At 35.1% G+C, this 17,909-nt stretch overlaps 1 protein-coding gene across 3 annotated transcripts in view; it reads right to left on the reverse strand.

The window, feature by feature from the left end:
- Window positions 1-17,909, reverse strand: part of LOC149557818 (uncharacterized) — a 106,514-nt gene that overhangs the window by 67,750 nt on the left and 20,855 nt on the right. For all 3 annotated transcript variants that reach the window (XR_016364922.1, XM_089832302.1, XM_089832303.1), the window contains exons 4-6: window positions 1,555-1,701; window positions 1,221-1,309; window positions 697-789 (exon numbers count right to left, since the gene is read on the reverse strand). Coding sequence is in view for 2 of the 3 variants with exons in the window: in XM_089832302.1 (XP_089688428.1) it covers window positions 697-789; window positions 1,221-1,309; window positions 1,555-1,701 (329 nt within the window). In the remaining variant the exon portion in view is untranslated. The remainder of the gene's footprint in view (window positions 1-696; window positions 790-1,220; window positions 1,310-1,554; window positions 1,702-17,909) is intronic.

Below are 17,909 nucleotides of genomic sequence, written 5' to 3' on the forward strand. Positions count from 1 at the left end.
AATTCAATAAAGATTGTTGATATCTTTACAGGGGGGCAAAGAAAAATACAGTTTGTTGTTATCTTTTACAGTGAAACAAATAAGAGATCATTGATTCATTCAGCAAAATCCAGTCCATATGCAGACATGCAATGCAAGAGTTAATCATTGAACAAGGGAAAACAAAAGTTCATCTCAGCAGACAACAGTGCATGTTATTCTTAAGTTATACAAGATGTTATTCTGGAGTCATACAGCTATATTAAGAGACAATAAATATTAGAAGAAAAACCAGTGGTTATGGAGTGTCACCTCTTAAAGAAACTGTTCATATATAACCTTCATACAATAAAGCCTAAAGGGTCTTGAGAGCCAACTCGGAAAAGCACTACAAACACTAACTATGCATGGTCATTAAGCTTTAAAATTGCAAATTTAGAGATCATTGGTAGAATCATAATTTATGAAAAATCATGGATATTTCAGACCCTGGGAACTCCTTTTTACATGAACAAGGGCATTTAACTGCATACACCTCCAAACATGAATTTTACTAGTCACTCATCAGAGAGATGAAAGTCATAACATAATAGCCATATGTAAACATTAGGCTTCACCTGAATGGAAGTACAGTAAAAAAAAACTCATTCCATCACATTCATCAAATAGTGTGTTCAGTTACTGTGAAATGATAAGTCAAACATAAGATATGATTACCTTGCCAACCTTGAGCGTAGCATGTAGCGCAAATATGCATCAGTTCCAAAGGGTTTGATTCCCATATATTTACACATGTTTACAAGCCTTGGTCTGCAATGTCAAAGATGTTAAAGTTTAAACTAGTTCTCTAAGTTTTCAAACAATAAAACGATGCTCGTTTACAAGATAGCTAAGACTTACTAATGGTGAATATCAATGACCTAATTGAATTGCATATATATAAAGACCAGTCAATTTTCCTTCTTACATCTGACAAACTGTTACTACACTATGTCAAACTCCCACAGATTAACACTTATTTACATTCACCAAAATATGCATCCATGGAACTTTCCTTAACATTATAGGGACTTGAAATAATAGCCACTTCACAATAATCAAAGTCGTGAACCGTTTTGAAGACTGGACAACTAAAGATGAGACCAAACCTATATCATGGCATTTTCTTTAAATCTTTCATATCTATTAAATTAAGATATAAATAGAATGCATTTGATATGAATTACGGTATTACCACTCACCTACTAATATTGTCCAAAGTTATTTCATCATTGAATAGCTTTGCAAAACCCAAAATTTCTTCATTGGATACCTTTGCACCCGTGCGAACCTGGTGAATAACAATAAAAATTTGTTAAAACGATTAAAAACTAAGAACATTGTAATTTCTGCTTACATGCAAAGTTTGAAATCTCTCTACATCCAATGCTTGTAAGTCACCTACTTACACAATAACATAAACAAACAAAAAGATAACACCACCTAGACCATTACAAACTATAGAACTCTACAATTACGATCTAGGAACCATGCTGTGTGTATGAAGCCAGTAGTGTTGTAAATGATGAGATCCACCTTACTCAAAAAATTATCAAGGTCTTCTGCTGTTTGTTTAAGTTCTCCACTGCGAGATGTTTTGATTTCTCTTGCCATTTCTTTAAGAGTGTCCTGTAAAAATTTGGCATACTCAATCCTTGCATTCAACCGTCGTTTCAGCTCCTCCTGTAATAAGAAAGTGTGATTCTTGTGAGCAAAATAATCAGGAAGCAAAAGAAGGATAAGTGGCATAGAGAGAGAAAACAATGCAATCAGATGTTACTCTCCACATATATTTCACAAAAGGACCTACTTCAGGGAAAAGTAAACGAAAGGAAGGCAATCAAGCAATAAGTGTATGCCAGGACAATTATGAATTATAGAATGGTTGAACCAAGATAGATAAGACAAGATAAATTTACTAGTGTCCAACACGAGACCACAAAGGTTTAAGTGACTAGAAGACATACAACAAGGCAGCAGAAGCACCAAACCGTATCCGCAAAATGAACAAACAGGAAAGCAAAGGAAACAGAAAAACAGAGCAAGGAGGGACTAGGTACTCCTCACAGACAAGTAGCCCAGCACCGAAGAATACAATCTGTGGCAAAGGACGTGCCCCAGACCGTCTCAATGACCTGCAGGGTGTATGGAGAAACAACCACAGATAAAAATTAAAATTTTCTCTATTTATTCTTCACCCTTACATGTTAAAAAAGCTCTAGGAAAAGTACACAGCTTCCACCTGAGATTGCCCATCCTGGACCCCTCATACATCTCTCTAGAAGCCATCTCAGTCCTTGCATGTCCCTTTTCAACAATAGATGGCAAGGTTATGCCTTCTTCAGGAATGGGGCTTAATGTAGACATGAAAATTGTGATCTCTTTCCAAAGTCTTCTGCTTTAATCTTCACAAGGCTACTTGTATTATGTTTTATTGCTGGGGACTTAACCATTTGGATTGCTACCACTTATACTGTTCCCTTTCCTTTGTTACTTTTAAATTATGTCTGTAACCTGAATTTATTCTTCCCTGTTACTCTTTCAGAACTAGATGCCTCCTCTGACATAACATTGGTTTGCGCCATTATGTTCCATCTGTAAGTTTTCATTTGCGGAAAAAAAATTAAACAGTAGGAGCATGTACTTGATGTTTGCCTGCAATTTTGACCTCAAACCCAAGCTTTTCCTATCCCGTTTATTGTGTATGTTGCTCTCCTTTAATAAAAGGTCTGGCTTGGGGCAGACTTATTTTTCTCCTACCAGACACACTCTAAGCAATGGAATCAGAATTATTATTTTTTCAACTTAAATGTCAAAGTTTCACTATTGAGTGACTTCGTCTCTATTCATGTCCACTTGAACTCTATCTATTTTCCTTACTCACAAGACAACAACATAATGACAAAGAATATAGAAGAAGAAGACAATTTTCAAACACGACCACAGATTGAGGGAAAAAGACAAAGATTTAACATTAGATTCTTCACAGGAACCACAGCATATACTTGCAAGTAGGACCTCGGAATCTCTACATTTATCATACATCGGTGCTTTATTAGTTAAGTACAAAATTAGACAACAGCTAAGCCCACTATAAATTTATCCTAAATCTACAAGAATACGACATCACATCACAAAATGAGGACAAGGTTAATACATAACTAGTACATCACAAGTTGAGAAACACAATATAACTTAATATATACAAAACGATGATATTTTACAAGTAGTTTTTATCAGAATTAAATCTTTCTATTTTTGTTTCTCTCACTTCCGTAGATTTCCTTCTATTTCTAATGGTCACTCCTCGTCTCTATTTCCATATTCTCTCTCTATTCAATATAGAAACTTTCTCTCTCTTCAAAATGTTTCTATCTCTCTCTTTGTTCCTTATAGAAACATTCTTGTGTATACTTGTATATATAGGTCATCTATGATCTATATTTAATAACACATTCATTATTTTACCATACTATGGTATCAAAGTTTTTTTTTTGATAAAAATTAATTTCACTCTTGAAATTTCCGAGGTTATTTTTCAAAATAGGTTTTGAAAATCTTTATTTCTTCATGAAACTTTTAGACTTAAGATTTTCAAAATCCTTTGCTTGGATGTGTTGAAATTTTTGTCTTTGTAAGAATTCAATTTGTTCCTGAAAACCTGAGTAGGGCTTCTTAGCAGTGATTTTTTTTGCAAATCCTATCTGTTGGGGCATCGATATTGGTCTGCAACTCACGTTGCTTCTGAGGGCATCATTTTGATTGGAAATGCAAGTCGTAGGTCATTTTTGAGTTGCAGAAAGAAGCACACATTTCTAGGCATTATTCTTCAAGTCTGTAAATTGTCTTTTGGCTAGCATTCTTCTCTTGGCGCTATTTTTCTTGTTCTTCCACGCAATTCTTCTGCAACTCGCTGGAAAAAATGGCCGCCATCAGTCATCCTCGCAGGTGTTTGTAAAGAACACGACAGTTTGTTCCTATTTTACGACTCTAGTTAGGCACAATTTTTGACATTTTGCTGCCCGTGTGACACCATTATTGGCAGTGCTTTTGCAGACAATCCACCATTTGTTTTACAGTCAAACTTGCAACTTTTGTTTCTCACAAAAATGGCTAGGGTTTCTTTTGAAACTGTTAGGTGCTTTTTTTATTTGAAAAAAAGTTATTGCAAATTCTTGATAGGTTTTTTGAGATCTCAATTGTGTCGGTCTCCATTTTTTTTTGGGTGCATTGTTTCTCGTGCCTCAATTTATAAGCCAATGGATTTAGAAACTAAATTGGGATTCTTTTTGGGTTTTTCAAGCTCTATTTAGGGTGTCCTTTCATTTTTTGGGTCTTACATCAATTTGCCTCGAAGTTCATGTCTTTTAAGCAAACTAACGAGAATCGGAATCGTATCAGAATTGGAAATCGTAAATCGGCCATGAATCGGCCACAAATCGGCAAGTTTAAAAAAACCCTTGAAATTTAGTAACTTATTTCATAAACCCTTTATTGCTGATTCGATTAACCGATTCACAAAAAATCATTTGGCTTGAATTGAATCGTCGAATCGGGTGAATCACATGAATTGTCGCGATTCTTGGAAAAAAAATTAAAAACATTTTTTGCATCAAAAACGTGTCATGGCATCTCTCACTAATCTTCTCTTGGAAGGCAGACAGTGATTCAACGAAAAGAAGTACAACACCTGGAAGCAGAGAATGATGACAATCTTCGAGTACCGTTGCCTTGAGACACTTGTTCTGGGTACCAAGACTCATCTTACCATAGTCGATGCTGCTCAAGAGAAAATTGATGAGCATAATTGTGAAGTGGTTATGCTCATTAAGCTTTCAGTTACTGCTGATCAAGTGCCTCGAGTGTCCTCCAACAAGACAACTGTAGAGATTTGGAAAACACTTAGGATCTCCAAGAGACATCAAACAAAAGCAAAGCTTTCTTTCTAAAGAATCAGCTATTCTCTATTATTATGGAAGAGCACATGTCCTTACATGAACATCTTCTAAAGATTAAGGACATTAAAGATCATCTTGAGGCCATTGGCCATACAATGGAGGAAGAGGATATGGTGGTCATTGTTGATTCTTGCAGCTAGGTTAGATTCCTTCTTGGCAAACTTGGGGTCAATAAAGGTTGTGATAGTATATTGGTTATGTATGTATAATTTATGTGTCTATTGAACCAATATACATACATATAATTTACAATATGTATATTATTGATTAAATTTACACACATTTATGTATATGTGTACGTACAAATAAAGGTGGCATAGATAACATGATGCCCATATATTTTAAAAATCATTGGGAAGGAGAACCTTTATAATTATCATTATTATTGTTCCCAGTTGATTTGAGTGATTTCCTATCTTTCCATTGGGCTTTTATTTTTCATAAGCTCTTTTCAAATATTTCAACTTCATGGAATTTATTTATTTTTAAATTGATGGAAATGTAATTTTTTTATGGAACTGATACCTGGCTATACACCTGCCACCTCGGCTTTTCTTGTAACTGAGCATGCACTCGCAGGCTGGTTTATATATCTTCTTGCCAGGGCTATGCGAGCAATTTTTTTCCAATCTTTCTTTTGCGCTCTGCAATTTCATTCCTTACTCACGGCATTTTCCATAAGCCAAGGACTGCAAACACTGCAGTTTGCATGGAGTGTGAGCTCCATATCTATCAAAAGCCAAGTGTGTAGCACCTGACTTGCCAAGTCTCTCTTACTATCCACTTTTGCAGACTTTCATTTCCATCTGCTAGACAAGGATAGTAATCTTTAACCGCACAAGGCAGCGCACCTCTTTCTAGCAGGTTATGCATTCATTATTCCTTTATTTATTTTGCAGCAGAAGGATCATATAATAGTAACATAGAAGTGAAACATCGTAAGTTGTTATTGCATTTCTGCAAGTGATCTTCTATGCATTTGCCACTTACAAATTATGTATATGATATGATATTTGCAAAGCATTGATTACTTACTATATTACGCTGGCTTATACAAAGGTGTTGACAATATGCCTCTAAGATAAGTACAGCATTTGATACCATGATAAAGAAAATTGTACAATGTTTTGGTTTTAGAAATGCAGATTGATACCAGAATTTAAATTTACACAAAGGATCTCCTAGGAAGCACCCATAAGGACCGGAATGGTCAAGATAAAGGGTGGGAGGAGAGAACATTATTGCAATGGCAATGAACTTATATATAACAGCATTAAATAATTGCATCAGCTCATGGCAGTCCAATGTATAGATCTTGTTGTCAAATGAGCGGTGGGTTGATACTCTGACACCAAGATGCTCAACGGTTGGACAGTGGTGTCTTAGGCATGATTCCAAGTTAGGGAGGGTCTTTCTCGGTTGAGATTGTGTAGGGATACTTAAGGGTTTGTGGTTGGGCGGTTAAACCCTCAAGGTTAAGCTAGATGCCAAGACTTGCACAGGGCAAAGATATGATTTGCATTCGATATCTTCTAGTAACGGGTATTTTACTTTTATGATATTTGAAATCTCAAGTGGAAGAAATGTCAGATGGTTAATATTGTTCAATCAGTTATTCCCTCCAATGACAAGACATCAGTTTCCTTTTAAATGTATAGGGAAATCAATGAAATCAGTTGATTTTACAAATTGATCACGAAATGTAACTCCTTGTATGAGATAGACTTACTCGATGGTTGTTATAACTATCATTTATTTATGTCAATAAAAACTAATAGACATTTTATTTTACTTTTGATTGTCATAATTAGCAATAGGAAAAAAGGGATGTTACAGTGGTTTTGTTGCCCTAAATGGTATTGGTTATTACAATAAAGTGGTATAATCTTATGCCCTAAGCGGTATATGTGAACTTACCCAAGGTTTGGCAGCTGCTGCCCTAGGTGGGTTTCAGTTTCAGAATTTAGAGCATTGCAAACTTTAAAATTCTCAATTTAGTTTTATTTGGTTATGTCTTCAATTGTTAGTTATGATGTTTCAGTTAAATTGATTGTAACCGTTAATCTCTTTAGCATGAACATGCAAGATATCTGTTATAACTACCTTCTCGTGAATGTGAAGTAGTAATTGTATTTCTAAGTGTTAATGTATAGATTAGTTGAACAAAAATTATAAAGATTTATTAATTAATCTTGTGTTGATATTTATGTTGTTCTTATAAGTTTATAATATTCAAATATAATCATTTATGTTGTTCTTATATGTTTATAATATTCAAATATATATATAACATAACGTATAGGAATAAGTTAATATGTTATCAACTGCCTTAACAAATACATTGTTATCAAATACTCATCCATCGGCATTAGTAAAGTCATCAGGAGCGACTATTGTGTCATGCTCGATAGACGTGACTCATAGTCAAACACTCATATTAATACTCCCTTCCTCGCTGATTGTAAGACATGGCGAACACATATATTATTAAGTCTTCCAAGTGCATATTAGTGAATATAACATAAAACCGTATTTCTGCTTTCCCTGGTCATTATCCAGTCTTATAATAAATTCTTAAGTTGAAGTACAATTCAGAATAATATTACTCATACAGTCTGATACACTAACATGGTATCAGAGCAGGTTTAAAGAAGTGATCTGAAATCAGACTTTAGTCAAATATTTTTCTAAAATGGTAAACGGCAAGAGGTTAGAAGACAGATTAGAAGGTGATTCAGATTTTGCAGGTTGGAAACTACAACTAAAACTCATACTGCAAAAACATGGCCTAAATAAGTTCGTTGAAAATTCTGACCACCACCCAAAGGAAATGATGAACTGGAAAAATGGGAGAATCACAACAATAAAGCCATGAAGCTCATTGTGGATGGTGTTAGACTCAACTACTCCCCGTAATCTCAGAACTAGACACTACACATGAGATGTACAATGCTCTTGGAAATATGTTTGAGATAAATAATGTTGTTTGGATTATCACATTAAAGGACAAAATGTCAAATATTAAAATGAATAAGGGAGAGAAAATTTCCTCATACTTTATGAGAATAACTGCACTTCGAAATCAACTCTCTTCAATAGGACACATCTATGATGGAAAGGAGTTAACAATAATGGCTCTAAAAGGCCTTCCATCATCATGGGATACTTTCAGACAAGGGGTGTGCTCCCATTCTAAACTCCCTAAATTTGAAAGACTTAAAGCTGACTACATACAAGAAGAGTGTATGCAAGTAGCCCGAGGCCAAAATGTCCACTCCTCAAAAGAAGATTTACAAGTTCTCTCTACTCAAGTAAATAAGAAGAAAAGGAAATTCAAAGGGATGAGAAAGCAACCTAACTTCTCCAAGATGCAATCTTTTAGAGGTGATAAAATTGGACATCCGGCATCTAGATGTCCTAATCGAATTAAGCAGCAAGCCTCATTTACAACCACTCAAAACTCAAATAGAAATTCTAAACATAATGCTTTCCATTCAGCTCTCTCCAGTGAAGCCTCATTCAGATCAAGTACTTGGGTAATTGATAGTGGGGCCTCTCGACATATTACAGGTTTTAAAGAACAATTGAACTCTATCAAGGAGGACTATGTTGATGAAGTAACTATTAGAGATGATACAAGCTATCCCGTAATGGAAATAGGGACATGCACTATTCATCTGAAATCAGGAAAAACAATTGTACTTACTAAGGTACTATATGTACCTGGTATAAAAATAAAAATGCTTTCCATCTCTGCTCTTGAAGATGAAGGATTCAAAGTTACATTTATGGAAGGAAAGGTCTTAATTTGGCCTAAGAATTCTAACATAAAAAATGCATACAAGATTGGCTCAAGGCATGGATGTCTTTATCAAATTAACTCCCTCACTCATTCAGTTCTACTTCATGATTCTTTCAAAGAAAATGAAATCTCGCACAGGAGACTAGTTCATCTTCATTTTCGAGGATTACCTTCTCTAGAAAAAATGGTAACAGGTCTACCTAAACTTCATCCGTACCATAAAGGAACTTGTAAAGGTTGTGCTCTGGGGAAGAATATTAAAACTACATTTCAAAATAGTCAAAGCAAATCCAAAGAAGTTCTAGAACTTATTCACTCAGACTTATGTGGTCCTATGTCGGTTCCTTCATTAAGGGATTTTCTATACTATATCATATTTGTGGATGATTTCTCTAGGAAAACTTGGATCAATTTTCTTAAAAGTAAAGAGTCTGAAGAAATTCTAACAAGATTTAAAGAGTTTAAAACCCTTGTAGAAAATCTATCTGGAAAGAAAATAAAAGTCTTAAGAAGAAACAATGGTAAAGAGTACATTTCTGAGATCTTTATAAATTACTGTAAAACTGTTGGGACCAAGAGGAAGTGTTATGTTCCCTATAATCCTCAACAGAATAGAATAGCTAAGAGAAAGAATAGATCCATAGTTGAAGCTGCTAAAGCAATGCCACATGACCAAAATCTTGAAACTTTTCTTTGGGGAGAAGCCTCAAATACTGTTGTTTGCCTTCAAAATAGATGTCCACACTCTCATCTTGAATACAAGACCCCTAAAGAAGCATTTACCAAGAAGAAACCTGATCTTAAATATCTAAGAATTTTTGGTTGCCCTGTTTATGTACACATTCCTAACGAGAAGAGAACCAAACTAGAGCCCTCAGGAAAGAAGGGAATCTTTGTAGGATACAGTGAAACTTCCAAAGCTTATTGTATCTATATCCCTGGACAAAGAAATATTGAACTAAGTATGGATGTAATATTTAATGAAGACTTGGCTTTCAAAAGATCTAAAGATGAAAATGAATCAAATTCAGAAGAAACTCTAGATGAACAAAACTCTGATAATGAGAGGGAGTTTCTAATGGAGGAAGATAACTCAATTGAACCTATGGACAGTACTCACATTTCTAAGGAAAAGAAAAGACCACTATGGGCCAGAAAGCTAATTGAAGAGAACAATTCCATCCCCTCAAATTTCATTACGGAAAGAAAACGTCCTAACATATACTCTAGCTACATTGCATTAATGAGTGAAATCTCCAAATCTAAACCATCTGATGTAAAAGAAGCAATAAAACATCAATATTGGAAAGATGCCATGACAGAAGAATATAATTTTATACTTAAAAATGATGTTTGAGATATTGTTCCTAGACCCAAAAATAAATCAATTGTCTCCTCAAAATGGCTATTTAAAATTAAACATGTTGCAGATGGGAGTATCGATAAGTACAAAGCAAGGTTTGTAGCAAGAGGATTTTCACAAAAAGAACGAATAGACTATGAGGAAACTTTTTCTCCAGTAGCCAGATATACCTCCGTCAGAACTGTTTTAGCCATTACTACATCCAAGCGATGAAAAATTCATCAAATGGATGTAAAGACTGCATTTTTAAATGGTGTTATAGAAGAGGAAGTTTATCTTGAGCAACCTGAAGGATTTGAAGTACACAATAAACAATCTCATGTATGCAAATTTAATAAGGCTTTACATGGATTGAAAACGGATAGATCATCACCTAACTAAACTTGGTTTCTCTAAAAACATTGCAGATCCTAATCTATATTACAAGGTAATCCAGGGGGATATGTTGATTATGGTTTTATATGTTGATGATCTTTTGATTACAGGAGAAGATCACCTTATTCACAAAAGTAAACAAGATCTTATATCTGAATTCGAAATGGACTTAGGAATATTGCACCTCAAGAAACTAAAAGAAGCAACAGGAGATTCTGAAAATGTTGATCCTACTCTATATCGACAGATAATTGGTTCTTTAATGTATTTGGTAAATACAAGACCTGACATTTGTTATGCTATAAATGTTCTTAGTTCATGTGTGAACCGAAACAAACTCATTTAGTAGCAGCAAAACACATTCTCAGGTATCTCAGCGGTACAATTGGATATGGTCTCAAATACACTAAAATTGAACTAAATCTAAGCGAATATACAGATTCTGACTAGGTAGGAAATTCAAAGAATCATAAGAGCACTTTAGGATGCTGTTTTACCTTGGGTTCAGCAATGATATCTTAGTTCAGTCGGAAGCAGTCATCAAGAGCACAGAGTTCTACAGAAGCCGAGTACATAGCTGCATCTATGGGAACAAGAGAAGCTGTATGGTTGAGAAAGCTTTTGTTTGGATTATTTGGAAAGCCACTTCCACCTACTACTATTTATTGTGATAACCAGAGCTGCATTAAGCTATCTCTTAATCCAATGTTTCATAACAGATCAAAACACATCGAAATACCATACCACTATGTTCGAGATATGGTTGAGAAGGACGTAATCAAGTTGAAATATATTAGTACAGAGGATCAAATTGCAGACACTCTTACCAAACCACTTGCTAGGACAAAGGTGGAACATTTTCGTAAAGAACTTGGTATGATTGTAAGATCTGAGGAAATGTCTCAGAAATTGATTGATGTACATTATATATATTTTAAAAATTTTTAAAACTAGTATCAATCATTAAGGAGTGATGACTTCAAAATGATTTCACTTGTATTGGAAGAAGTTGTAAAGTGACGTCCTTACAATAACTTGTAGCATGATTCATTTTGTATAATTGTTTCATGTAAAGGCTTTATCTTATAAATCAACAACTAGGCGTTAGATATCATTAAATTGATTATCTACAAGTTGCTTGTATAGATATATTTTCAGTACTTGGTGAATATCTTCCCTGATATTTTGATAGGCCAATACTACTCTGAGTACTTGGTGAACATCATTCACTTGATGTTCTAATAGGCCATTACTCTAGAGAGCTTGGTGAATATCATTTGATTGATATTCTGATAGGCCAACACTCAAGTTTACATAATGTCAAATATAAGTTGATTAATATCTTATCATTGATGAATCAACAATAATCTGACATTGTATAAAGAAGTCTTTTGATCAAAGACTTCTTCTATGTGTTTATCCTACTAATCTAAGAGGGAGTGTTAACATACTGATTAGTTGAACATATATTATAAAGATTTATTAATTAATCTTGTGTTGATATTTATGTTGTTCTTATATGTATATAATATTCATATATTTATACATATATATATATATATATATATGCAAATATATTACATAACGTATAGGAATAAGTTAATATGTTTTCAACTGCCTTAACGAATGTATTGTTATCGAATACTCATTCATTGGCATTAGTAAGGTCATCGGGAGCGATTATTGTGTCACGCCCGATAGACGTGACTCAAACATGAGTCACGCCTATCGGTTGTGACTCATAGTCAAACACTAATATTAATACTCCCTTCCTCGCTGATTGTAAGACACGGCAAACACATATATTATTAAGTCTTCCAAGTGCATATCAGTGAATATTACATAAAACGTACTTCTACTTTTCCTGGTCATTATCCGGTCTTATAATAAATTCTTATATTGAAGTACAATTCTGAATAATATTACTCATACAGTCTGATACACTAACACGAAGATATGCTAGTTGTTGGCTAAGGCCCGAGAAAAGGGGATGTTACAGAATGGGTCCAACCTCATCAAGGATCAGCCTCAAATTATAAAATTAAATTATAATTTTATATATTATTATTATAATATAATAATATTAAGGGCCCAAAACTTCGAAGTGGTGCGACCTCCCTTGGGTCCTAATTGTTTTATATAAAAGGAAGTTTGATCTTCCTCCCTTAGCATACGTCAAATACAATCTGCTTTATGGAGAAGCAACAATACTCGAGGAAGATGATAAGTGTTTATCATCTATGGTTGGGAGGATAACAATGATTGAATCATTACATATTGTAAACGAGCACCAAAAAACAACATGGTATCAAAGCTATGGTGAAGATCCACTGCAACAGCTATGTTTAAAGATTGCCAATGGCGTTTGAAATCATAAACCTAATGAATTTCAATACAAAGGACAATCATGGTTTTGCACAACTGGTGAGAATAACAGGAAGAGCGAGAGAAGATCTGTAGTAACATTGCTAGCCAAAAATGATCGCCTTCCCAAATTGACCATCGGATCAAAGCATTTATGTTCTACAAATGATGGTGCACTAAATCGTGAAAATAATCATGCATAAAGAAAAGCTTAACATCTCTATTGTTGTCCACCGAGAGGGATTCAATAAGAGAATATCAAGCTAATAAATTCAAGAATATTTGCCTAGTTTATAGAGGATCCGGCCTGGCCATTAACCCTTCTTGAATCCAACACTATGTAGCAAATTCAGTGGGAATGGCTTTGATTTTTTGAGGAAACAGTGAGGCAGAACCACAACAAGAAATGGTCACTGCCAACAAATTTGGCCAAAAGATACCTATCTCAACAGATCTCTAGGTAAGCTGGCAGGTGCAGAAGTTCTCCGCTCAAGGGAATCGACTTGCTGCCTTGTGTTCCTGTTTGAGCTATTCAAATGTTTTTTCATTCTCTCAAATCCTTTGTCAATCGTGTCATCTCTCGGGTCAAGCTGCCTCTAGGAATGATGCAATTTTTTTTGGACAATCTCAGATCGATTCTTGAGAAGGTTTTTCAATTCAGATAAATGGATGCATACGGAAATGGCAAAGAACCTGCAACACAATTCTGGATATCTCTATCAATCGAATGAATGAAAAGGAGCATCCTTTCGAGTTTATCCCAACTCTTACCAGTATCAGGCAACACCCTTGATACAACGAATCATTACACTGACCAACATTTGCATAGCGACACCAATCGTCACGGAGAGAAAACCAGGATCCCCAAATTTTTCAACAACTAAATGTGGCTTCTATTCTTGGTCTGATGTAAAACATGTAATGGTTCTGGAAAGAGTTCAGGTTGAAGGATCCATGCAGAAGCAAATGCAGTCTGGAAGAAATTGTGTAGTCTGCAGACCCACAGGGTCGAGAGAAATTCACATTAGAGGATATGCTTTACTTTGCTGTGAAATTGTTCCAGCTTTACTGTGAGAAGAACGTGTTTTAAGGGTGAAGATGTAGAAATAACAGAACGATCCAAGTTCCAACAGACATGATTATGCTGTAGCATATTGTTCCCTAGATGATCAGAGATGTCGTTCACGACTCATGGGATTAATAGGAAGCAACTATGTTAATGCTTCTGTGGATGGAGTTACAGGCAATACTCTTTCCAGAGAAAGTCTTACCTACTTCCAACCAGATACCCTTACTACCTTCAACATTACCAAGAAAGACGAAGGATTTAGCTAGAGGAAAATGCATTGATACCTCTTTAGCAAAGGGTCAAAGCTGCACAGTGAATAGTGAGAATCATTCCTGTAACGTTGACATGGATCCCAATTTGCGGAAGGTAAAAAGAAAGAAAAGAGACTGCACTTCAGCTACCACAGAGAGTAATTTTCAAGCAGCAGAATCTAAGGATTCAGATCCTCTTGGCATGATACAGTTACTGGATCAACGTTTAAATATGACATACATGATGGAGGCACTATTGGACCTTGCACAACATTGCCAAATACAAGAGGAACTCACTGCTAACAATAGCAATGATTTGGGAGATGATCTGTTCAGACCAAGTAACAGTATGGTGATTACTGAGAATGGACAATTCCAAAGGAGAAGTGACCAAATAAATCAATAGATAAAATCTCTTGCGAATGATATTGGAGAGTCTTGGGTTGAAGCTCAATCTCCTTCTAACGCTTGGAGATTGATTTCTAGAAGGTTTTTTAAAGGCTTGTCTAGTAGTTTACAAACAGGCAAAAAGCTACAACTAGTTTGTGAACATTGTGTAGTGCGAAATGATTCTTTGGAAAGTATTCCATCAAAAAGACTTAAAGGATCACAAGATGACACTGATTTGCCAACAGATAGTATTGATGAAGACTTCCACACCAAAAAGTGTTCAGACATTAACAACACAAAACTGCCATCATGGTTTCCTCAATTGGACCAATGTCAAATCTGATCTCCTAGGAAGCAGTTTTCTTTCATCGGGGATAATTATTCTTTATGGTTGAATAATGCTCTTTGATCTTTTATGCTGTTTGGATAGTGAATCATGTATGAATCAAGAATTGATATTTCTCTTGGACTATTATTCATCTCTATGAAATGCTTCCATGATGTCATCACAGTTTGTATACCAAATGTGTCTATGATTCCTCTTACCAGGGAGCGGTCTCCTTTCGTAAATGATAAGTACTCCATGATTATCATTTTTTTTAAAGGGGATGCTTTTTGCATTAATATTTATGATAGTCTAACTTTTAATCTCTATTGGCTGCAAGATGCAATGGGAAGATGAGAGATCATGCCGATTACTTCCTTGATACATTCAATTGTATCTCCCACCCTCTGTGGGCAATGCAAGGTGGTAGTGCTTTCTTCAAATTTGAGGTGTAAGACCTCTTCCACCCTCTATGGGTAATGAAGATGGTGTTGTTTTCTTTTGGGGTGTAAGACCTCTTCCATCCTCTACAAGCAATGCAAGGTGGAACCACCCTCTACGGGCAATGCGAAGTGATTTTGTGTTCTTCTCTAGGAGAAGATTTGAGATGCAAGACCTCTCCTACCCTCTGTGGGCAATGCAAGGTAGATCCATCCTCTGTGAGTATGCAAGATGGATATCGTGGAAAGAGTCCATGATGATCACACCCTCTGAGAGTGTCATGGTGATGATGTGCATCTTTTGAATCCTCACTAGCTAAGAGGGAGTGTTGGAATTAGATAGATTGGATTCTAGCATATGTTGTGTATGTTGTCCCTGCTAAGAGGGAGACTCCGTTCAAAGGGAGTTTATCTAGTCAACCCTGGATGAGTTGATCAAAAGGCTGATATTGAATTAAGAGGGAAGCATAGCTAAGGAGTCTTAGCTTTCAAGCAATCTATAGGTACTATATGAATTCTTCTCTGAGAGGGAGAAGTCTAAGGTGCAAGAAACATTTGAGTAGATATGGTGGATGTCATTATATGGTTGTGCTTATTCACTCTTGGGTGTAGCTATCGTAAAGATCATGTTAAGACAACTATGAGCATTTGCATTGATGGTTGACACCATGTGGCTTGGTTGATCAAAAGGAATCCTCGATAGCTAAGAGGGAGTGTTGATTTTTGTAGCTAGGTCAGATTCCTTCTTGTCGACTCAAGGTCGATCAATGTTGTGATAGTATATTGGTTACTGCAATATAATAATTATATCGGTAATATAATTATTATAGTATAGTCATGATGATACAGTTATTGTATTATTGTGAGATAGTTATACTATGTGATTATTATAAAAGATTATAATATAATAATGATCTTTGATAATATTATTATTATATTATTGAGAGAGGATGTATTTATATTTTGTGATAATAATTACTATATTATATAATGATATAATACTAATTATTTATTTCCAAGTGGGCTCAACCTTATTGAGGGTCAGCCTTAAATTCTAATTTTATATATATTATGTAATATTAAGGGCCAAAACCTTGGAAGTGGTGCAACCTCCCTTGGGTCCTAATTGTTTGATATAAAGGAAGTTTGATCTTCCTCCCTTAGCATATGTCGAAAACAATTTTCTTTATGGAGAAGCAGCAATGCTTGGGGGAGATGATAAACATTTATCACCTATAGTTGGGAGGGCAACAATGATTAAATCATCACCTGTGATAAACGAGCACCAGAAAATAATAGGAACATCTTCTAAAGATTAAGGACATAAGAGATCAGCTTGAGGTCATTGGCCGAACAATGTAGGATGAGGATATGGTGGTCATTACTCTGAAAAGTCTACCACCATCCTATGAGCACTTTATTGAGATGCTCAACATTACTACAACTAATACCTCAATTTCCAAATTTATGCACCAAACTTCTGTAGCAGGACTATTGGAAACAACAATTTGGTAGCAGTGCTCCTTTATCCTCCTCTGAACTACCTTCATCCTCCTCTGAACAAGTATTTTCAGCCCAATCCTTTCAAAAGCACAAAGGCCCATCTCAATCATCCGCTCAATCTAGGACAGCTCAAATCTGATGCAACTATTGCCACAAACTTGATCATGTGATACAAGAATGTAGGACTCGCATTGCTTTTGAACAACAGAAGTAGGGAGGATCTTAGCCACAGGCCAATACTGCAAAACATACAGAGCTCACTGATCAGCCCGAGTCTGCCTTTTACACCTTTTGAGGATTTGCTTGCAAGTTTTTTGTTTCGAAGTTAGATTGACTATGAAAGGAGGGTATTAGAGTTGAATCTCTATATTTTTCTTTCTCTCTCTTCCGTAAATTTACTTCTATTTCTAATAGTCACTCCTCTTCTAGGTTTCCATATTCTCTCTCTATTAAATATGGAAACTTTCTCTTTCTGTCTCTTTGTTTGTTATTGAAACATTTGTGTATAATTGTATATATAGATCATTTATGATCTTTGTTTAATAACACATTCATTATTTTACTATAATAGTGTGATGTCCTCTTTTGGGCTGATCCTAGATATTGCCCTAAAATCACAAGTTCAATTAAAATAAGAAATGTAATATAGTTAAAATTATTTCTTAACCAATAAAATGACTTTGTCAAGATTAAATCTGGATTCAATTGTACAATCATGTTAGACAATATTTAAAATATTTTTCATAACACCAAATATGAATATTAGGATTAGGGATCCAACAAGTAATACAAGAGCATATATATCAATAGTCATCTTATTCTATTTAGATAAAACATCCAACAGCTTTTGAACTTTAGAAACCAAGCCATTGACAATTCCATTTTTCCCATAATCAACCATAGTAGGGTTTGGAGAGGCAAAACTACAAAGAGTGACCGGCTATTATTCAACCCAAATAAGCCCAAGAACATGCACAATCCAACTATGGAAACTCACCCCTTGGTGCACAAATGGCAGGACTTCACACTAAGACAATCCTGTCACCTAGGT

The sequence above is a fragment of the Cupressus sempervirens genome, chromosome 5 (genome assembly GCF_028749045.1).
Source record: "Cupressus sempervirens isolate cs-2001-9-10 chromosome 5, ASM2874904v1, whole genome shotgun sequence".
Lineage (NCBI taxonomy): Eukaryota > Viridiplantae > Streptophyta > Pinopsida > Cupressales > Cupressaceae > Cupressus > Cupressus sempervirens.